General features: G+C 35.4%; 1 protein-coding gene across 1 annotated transcript; it reads right to left on the bottom strand.

Moving 5' to 3' along the window:
- Positions 1–515: 515 nt before the first annotated feature.
- Positions 516–5,668, bottom strand: LOC117329245 (cytochrome P450 2J6-like). The gene is made up of 5 exons (XM_033887089.1): positions 5,612–5,668; positions 5,173–5,510; positions 3,438–3,953; positions 2,545–2,988; positions 516–1,841 (listed from the first exon to the last, which is right to left on the bottom strand). Exons 3-5 carry the CDS (start codon positions 3,787–3,789, stop codon positions 1,660–1,662), a joined length of 978 nt encoding a protein of 325 aa, XP_033742980.1. The 5' UTR covers positions 3,790–3,953; positions 5,173–5,510; positions 5,612–5,668; the 3' UTR covers positions 516–1,659.
- Positions 5,669–8,994: the final 3,326 nt, after the last annotated feature.

Genomic DNA, 8,994 nt, shown 5'->3' on the forward strand with positions numbered 1-8,994 from the left:
GGGAACGTTATATCAGAGTAAACGGTATAACTACTTTTAAAAGTAATATTTATCGTAGAGCTATTGACCAGGCGCTTCACTTTCACAAAGATTGGTAAAGAAAGAATATAGAATTACACCAGACAACTGAGGGGACAGTCATTCTTTATTCACTGTGATGACTTTTAGTATGTATAAAGCGGCTGACCTGTCGAACGACACAAACAGTGTCAAAAACAATGGGTACCCGGTACATTTTGTAGAAATGGCCGAAAATATAACCATAGAAAATATTTCTAAGCAAATCTAGATTTTTTTAAGGGTATAAATGAAATAAAATTGAATATGTTAGATATGATCTGAGTTTCCTCAATTCACATTGACCAAGACATGGTAACGTGGAGGTCAGTATTTTGTGGCATTGACCAGATGCTTCCATTTTAACAAACATCTTTATGACTTCGTAAAAATCTGGCGTTACAATGAATACCAAAATGTAAACTTCCTGTTATCAAGGTTGGTATAATACAATTCCATTCTTTTGCAAACAAACAAGTTTCATTTTATTTGGTTGATATGGTGTTATGCCGACCAGATAGAAATCTAAATACCAACCTCGGGCGATCGAAGGTGAGTCTAACACCATAATGACCTCACCAAATGTCTTAATTGATAAACAACTTTATGACTACATTTCCAATACAATTTCAAAAATTTCGAATACTTAAAAGGTAAACATATAAACACCATGATTAGGTATAAACAATTGGATTCCGTATTTAGACTGAGGTGGTCTCTGTGTTCGGATGGCACAGTGGGAACACACTTGCCTTTCGCCTGCCCGACAACGTGGGTTTTCTCCGGGTACTGTGGTTTCCTCCGAAAGTAAGACCCTGTGCACACTTCCATCTGAGCCAGCAAGAGTGATTGGTTTATTAGGCTGATATAACTTGATTCGCAATTGCGGGATTCGGGAGGTTCAACGTCCGTGTAAAGTGTTCGGTGTGGTTCTGTGTTACCCAGCTTAAGACGACAATGGTCCCTGTGACGGATGTCTGGAGACGAAAATGGTCCCTGTTGTGGATGTCTGGGGACGAAAATGGTCCCTGTTGTGGATGTCTGGGGACGAAGATGGTCCCATCTGTGGATGTCTGGGGACGAAGATGGTACATGTGGGGGATATCTGGCGCCCACCTACTGATAACATTGTCCGACCATTTTCAGATTACCCGAGCATATTATTACCACTAACTTAACAGGTCGGTATATTAGGCATAACGTTACATACCCATTGTGAATTTATTAAAATTAAAAGGTGACACCGACTCAAACAACATGCTTTATTATGTGGTTTTATGTCCAATTTATCCCCAGCACCTGATCTGTCTCAAAACAGTATTATTCATTAAGATACAAAAATATGGCAAAATAATTTCGGGAATGCACTGTTTAACAGTAAAAATTGGCATGCGGCTAGGTAGCCATTTCATACTTCTGATTAATTATTCAGTCGTTTAAAGGTCATTGAGCAATTTCAACACATATTCTATCACTAGTAGATATATCTCCATGTGATTGCATTCTACACATTTCTAATCAAGCCGTTACAAAGCTATGCTGAAATTCTAAACACACAAACTGAAGCTTATGTATAAACATCCTGTCTGATTTGTGTTTGTTTTACTTCAGTTTAACAGCGCGACAGCTGTAGTCCTTTGACGCTCGTGCCAGTCCCAAAGTCGCATCGAATGATGGAAGATTGTCTGTGCTCTCAGGGAGTAACTCAAACCTCTGCAGCAATGATGTCAGGAACAAAAATAATTCCATCCGCGCTAGAGATTCTCCGAGACAAACTCGTCGCCCTGTAAAATATCATTTGAGTTCATCCTTGAAGCAGTTATCAATACACCTGTTTATTCAAAATACATTTTCATTAATGAAAGACAGTCAGGGAACGGAATTCTTAGTACATGTATCTGCCAAATCTAGTTATCCTTGCGTTAATTCCAAGATCGTTTAGTTAGCCATATGTATTTCATATATTTACTGTGCGAAATATGTTTGTTGTAACAAAAGTGATAATCAGGGAAAGATAAAGTAAAGTTTCCGTAAATCTCAGGAAATATTAAACGATTCGAATAATACCAAGGTCGTTTAGTAAATGTAAAAACAGAGTTTTCGCTTCTGATTCGGTCATGATTTCATCTTAAATTCTATGAATATGTGGTTCAATACTCAAGAAGTACTTAGAATCGGTAATGATGAATGCATTCAAGTATGCTTACGGCATAAACTTACAATTACCCAAGAAATGACAATGAAATGGCAATGGAACAGGTCTCTTTAAGAAATGATGGGTAACATTACTCAGTATCTCAAAAATATTTCCAAATATGGCGAGTTATAAAATTAGCAATTACTGATGTGCATAAAGCAACGGTTCATCATATATAAACTGTTTGCGCTTCTGTCTTTGCATTGATATAAACGAGAGAAATAAATAAACTAAAACTACTATTCGCATACAAAATAACAAAAGACTGAAGCAAATGAAAATATAATCACCTAACGAGAAAGCCATGACATCTCTTTCCTTGCCGTTGAGTTTTCCATCCTCTCCTAGAAATCTCTCAGGTTGAAATTTATCAGGATTCTCAAATAATTCCGGATCTGTCATAACGGAATCAAGATTTGGTATAAGAGTTGACCCTTTCGGGATAACCATGCCCCGGAACCGGATGTCCTTGTTTGCTCCGTGAGGCACAGAGAGGGGAGCGATGTTTCCCATACGGAAAACCTCTGTTATAAACGCTTCATAGTAAGGCATGCTGGATTTGTCGGAAATCGACGGAACCCTGGAGGATCCAACCACTGTCTCTATCTCCTGTCGAAGTTTGTCCTGTATGGGTTTGTTATGAATGAGGTAAATTATCGCCCAGCGGATCACGGTAGCTGTTGTGTCAGTACCAGCAACAAAAAGATTCAAAACGGAAGCAGTCAAGTTCATGTCTGCAAACAGAAGAAAACGAATGACTCCAATACAATCTGTAATACATACTACCACATATATAGAGATATATGACTTCTATTTGCAAAATTCATATGTATTCAAATACTTTTGCCAGAAGCTAGTACGTTACTTTGTAATATATAGGTTCATGGTTCCAGCTGTAGGGCGGGGATATTTGTGGGAAAACAAAATAAGATAAAACAGATGTTTCCTTTCTAGACAACAAACAAATAACTGCAAGTCTGAAGATGTTAATATTTGTCATACTGTGTGTATTTCAGCTGAAATGTCCATTGAGGACATTATTCCCCTGGGGGTTGTTATTGTTTTTATTGGTATGTCAGTTAGTTGCGTGTTTCCCGGTTTTTTTTCTTTTTTCAATTTTGGATTGGACTGGTAGTATTCTATTCTTCACAAATGAATGAATCACAGCTTAGTCAGAGCTTACCATCAAATATTGGGTCGTCCTCGCCATGTTTCTGTTGCTGTATCAGAAAAGCATCGATGAAATCGCGCTGGCAATCTTCTTCAATTGTGTTTCGGTGTTCATCTATTTGTTCAGCGACAAAATCTTTGATGTCGGTGAAGTTTTGAGTCAATTTCTTAATATTGAACATGTCCCCAGGAAGGTATCTTACCCATGGGAAAGATCGCACAGCTCCACCTACCGAATTTAACCGGAAGTTCTCAGCAAAAAGCGATGTAAGTCGCTTGAACTTTGCATCAGTGTACTCAAATCTATTTCCGAAAGTAATACTACATATGATATTGGATATTGCTAACACTGTCATCTCCTTCATGTCGTAGGGTTTCCCGTTTTGTTTCTCAATGACATCCAAATAAGCAGTTATTTCCTCTTGGATCCTTGATTCCAACGTTCTTCTTCCGAATCCAAAATTCCGTAACGTTGACAACGAAAATGTCCTGGTATGTTTCCAGTGTTCACCAGAAGTTCCACCAATACCTGTACGGGTAAATAGATGCGTTTTACTATTTTATTTTTCATGTGTTTTAACTCCCACTTTTTCAACCTACTCGATTATTAACTATCTAGCGACGGTATAGCTGTCGATATCAATTCAGTAATATGTTTTTCATCATTCTATTCATCCTTATTTGAATGTACGTTTGATAATGTCTTTATTTAGATAAAGAATGTAACACTGAGGTCACGACACTATAACAGATGTCTTCAACAGATCGAAATCATAATAAAAGAATCAGAATAAAAATACGTCAGATGTGTACTCGAAAATTATAGATATCAATTACTTACGGTAAATCAAGAATCAAAATCAATTAATTATGCTAGATATGCATTAATATCAATTGATTATGGAACAGAAGCATTAATATCAATTAATTATGGTAAATAAGCATTTATATCAATAATAATGATAAAATAAACATTAGTATCTGCACAAAGTACCTGTTAATTAAGCAAATGAGAGGAATATATTATATATAACCAACGAAAGTAATAACAAAATTAATATATTTCACTCGGGTAGCTAATAATGGTGTATCACGCCTACTTGACATACTCGTGAAATATACAAAAATGTGTTAGTGAAAATCGATATTATTTGTTTGTATTCAGGTATCTTTTAATCGATTTCGAGTTAAAATTATGCTTTCGTTATATAATATAGTTAATTCTTCTGTATATGTGAGTTTATTAGTCCAATACATGTATATATACTATTTACAAAATATGACATCCTAAAGTAGAGGTCAGCCTTGCGGCCAGCGGCCGGCTCGAGAGCCAAACCCAAGACTCCCTTTCAGCTATGAATATGGGACTTAAATACACCGATTGACAATTTCTTACAGATGGACAATTTAACACACGTGAACCATTACATCAGACAGTTGCCTTATACCTATACATGGAACCCGTAGGCCACTAATCTTACGTAACATGTCTGGTAAATTGTATGGCAGGTAACCAGCCTTTACACATTATTAAGTAGGTATATACTTTAGCTTAGTAGCTGACACAGTCTGTCTCATAACTGGGCTAACATATCTCAATTATATTTTTGAAATTATAAATAAAACTATTGTTCGACACAGTTATCAAGTCAGTATTCTTTGTTTCCCTTAAAGCACCATTAATATCTATATTAATATTGTTTCTGTTCAAGGATGAAGTATTGTTTCTGTATTCATTTTTATCTTACCTCTGCGTTGAAAAATAACATCTTGTAAATAGCCTCCAGGTCGATCGGAAAATTCATCCCCCCGTTTAACAAAAGCTTCCTTTAATGCATCGGCTCCGTTGATGACCACAGTGAGGTTTGGTCCAATCTTCAAACTATATACGTCGCCATATTTTGCTCGAAACTTTCGAAACACTTCAAGTACGTTTCTGTTTCGCAGTAGAGGTATGCATCCTACAACAGGGTAACCAGTTGGGCCAGGTGGGAGATTGGTCGGCCATTGTAGTGACCGGCTGACCAACAGGATTAAAAGTATCACAACAATGGCCACTGTCACAGTGTTAAAGCTGAGAAACGAGCTGAAATCGAAGATGTCCATCTTAAAAATTAAAAATCAAAATGTTAATTAAAATATTACGCACTTTCTAAGACGGTGTCGACAACATTACAATCCGGCTACCTTCGGAGCAATGGCGGTGTTACAGGTGTGTATTTGTAAAGGTATGAAGAAGCGCAGTAGAGTGTCACTCAGGGGGTAAGTGCTTTCATAAGGTCAAAGGTCGATTTAGGGCAATCGTCAAAGCGGTCATCCCATCTACTGACCTTTTGTTGAAGTTGTTTATCTGCTTAAAGAATGTCGCTGGATAGAAATTTCGATGACTGGTGTTTGATAATATAAACTATTGATTGTACTGAATCTGTAAAGAATAAATAAAAACTATTTAAAGAAAGACATATCCTTTGGAGCTATTTAAGTACGAATAAATGTGAACGCCCATAGCATATATGTGTGATTCATACGAGTGTATTGTTTGAGTGTTGTGACAATTAAACTGTATAGTAGTATAAGGAAATAAAACATAAAAAAATAACTATGATCAATTGATAATAAAAAAAAACTAGCAAGCAAACTATCAAATAGAATATGATTATGAACTCCTGTAGATTAATCAAAAGTGTTCTTCGCAAACATTTCGCTCACGTCCAAGTTATTCAAAAGGTGATAGGCTTAATCACTAGATTAGTGAAAATGACGTCCGCTTGATTTCTAAACCTGTGTGTTTACATTCCCTAAAATAGGAATGTAGGAGAGGAGTCTGAAGAGTATTATAGAGCTGTGTAATATATTGTCGTCTAGTTAGTTTGACAAGAAGTGATGATTTAATCAGGGTTTTAAAATTCTTGTTAAACTGCGATTAACCTAGTAATAATTTAATTTTGTATGAAACACGCATTTTCATTGGCTGAAATAATTTTGTTATACCTCCATAACAAAATTTTTGACGTTGCGAAATGTAACGTCATTTTTGATTGGCTGATGACGTTGCGTAATAATTTATCACAGAAAAGAGTTCGCCAAAGAAAGTGAAATATCTTGGTGTGTATAAGACGAAATTAAATTATAAGAATTAACATTAATTATTTTTTCTGTTATACAGTCATAACATAAAACACTGGAGTGTACTCTCTTCATAAACCGCTTCGCGGTTTATTAAGAGTACACTCTAGTTTTTTCTGTTAATCCTTAATAAAACTTAGAACAAGGGGGCCCTGTTGGTAAAAATGACGAGTTTGCGCAAGCGTACAAGCATCAATATATATATCCAATCCATTAGTAACGAAAAATCATCGATTCTTACAGCAAGCAAGTTGTTATGTATTTTTCATACAGCGTTTTGCTGTATCTGTTTAGATTCGGACTGTTGTATGATTGGACACATGGCAGGACACAAAACAAAGAGTTTAAATCAGTTTGTAATGATTTCTTATATTATTTGTTTCAAATAGTTTCAAATCATAATATCAACCGTTTCACAAATTATAACAGGATAATTAAGTCCACATGTATTTGTATTCCAATAAATACAATGTATATAGCTGGCGATCCAACTTTGTAAATTAAGCAAGTCCAATATAAGTTCTGATCACACTTGGTAATCCGTAGTGTACGTGTTGTCCATTTGCTGGTTGGGAATCCAACTAGCCGCCCGGGTCTCCGGTGTAAACATATAAAATAGAATTGACCATTGTCTAAATTGACACGTATACGAGTATATAATTAAGATGACTGACCCAAAGCGGCGTTATCACAGGTAAATAAAACTGGACATGCAAGTTCAAGTTCAAGTTCTTTATTTCCTTGAGCCTTACGGCTCATCGGTTCAACAAATATATACATGTACAGAAATGATACAATACAAAAACCACACACTCGCATACACACACTCACACACAACCGGACTAACACATACATTGTACAACAGGTAGAGTGTAGAAGGACTTTTAGTGAACTTTTACTGAGATAACAATAGATGGTGTAACCGCCTCGGGAAGGTATTTAGATAACAAAACATTGATCAGTGGAGAGTTCGAGTGTCATTCCTAATTGTTGGTCATCACAAAGAATTAAACATAAGCTTGGGGACAAGATTAATTATGTTCCATACAATGCATTGAAACAGATATAGGTACAGGTAAACACAGATTGAATAGAATAAAGGAACAAAGACAAAATATCGGAAAGTTCTCTATGATATATTCACGGCGCAACGTTGATTCAGGATTTTACCAAATTATATAAGATATATATCGTTCCTCAAAAATCTAAATCTCTCCCAAATGTGGGGGTTATTTGTTTGTTTTGCTTTTCTATGAATTATATTACGTTGTCTCATTTTCAGTCTGATACTATTATTCATCTAAGGCTTGTCATTTGGACGTGTGGTTATAACTTTAGAAGGAATGAAAGTGTTGACTTGCTCAGTATTTGAATCAAGTATAAATGAGTTAGACATGTTAGAATCTTGATTTGATCGAATGTTCAACCAATCAATATTGAGGAGAGCATCATTTATACTGTCAAAGTCAGCTTCGTCATATCTTATTATGTGTGTGTGGGTGTGTTTTTTATTTTATTATTTTTTTATAGCTCACTTGTTTGAATAAAGTAAAAGAAATTTGAGCATGGACTGGAGAATTTTCACTGCAAAATTGGCGGAAATTAGTGTTTTAATTGTTCCCGGATCAATATGAAATATATTTCACGACATGATAATGGTCTGTACCATACCAGCGATATATACGTGGTATTTTAAGGTAAAACATAAGAGTTATCGTTCATTGCAATATGTACGTAAAGATCTAAGGAATACACCATCAAAGCCTGAGTGTGCGGGTTTTACATCTTGTGATTGGCTAAAATAGTGTCACATGATTAGCGATATTGATCGATCGTGTAAAAACACTTGTTGACTTATGTGTCTGAAAATAGATGATGAATCATTTCCCCTGGGTATTGTCAAACAATGTCAATGTATTGCAAGAAATTGAAGCATCAAACAAGAATAATAGTATTGTATATGAATTAGTGTCCTGCATGTACAAAATGTATATTAATTCTATTTTGGTCAATACATGCATGTATTTACCTGAAAAAAGGTTATATCAACCTCGGACCTGATCCTTGGTCGATATTTTCCCCCGGTAAAATAAAACCATGAATCGACCTTACCAAAAGACAATAACTGTCTAACATTATGTCATTCGGGTGTTATAGTAGGTATATATTGGGTATATCTTGAGGTTATCAAAGTCTCAAATAGTATTTAATACATGTATATGAATAAGGCCAATTAGTCAATATGTGTCACCAATGATGCCAGAGAGAAAATTTAGATAGCAGACAAGATCTGTTCAATTTGTTAAAGAAGATAATCTATTTGGTAATAAATGAAAATCCATTTAACATCTATCTAATATAATATGTTATTGAAAATTTCTACAATTGTAAGTCAAAATGTAGGTCGATGATTAAAAAGATATGTACAGTGCGTATAATACGCA

This window comes from Pecten maximus, chromosome 6 (genome assembly GCF_902652985.1).
Source record: "Pecten maximus chromosome 6, xPecMax1.1, whole genome shotgun sequence".
Taxonomy (NCBI): Eukaryota; Metazoa; Mollusca; class Bivalvia; order Pectinida; family Pectinidae; genus Pecten; species Pecten maximus.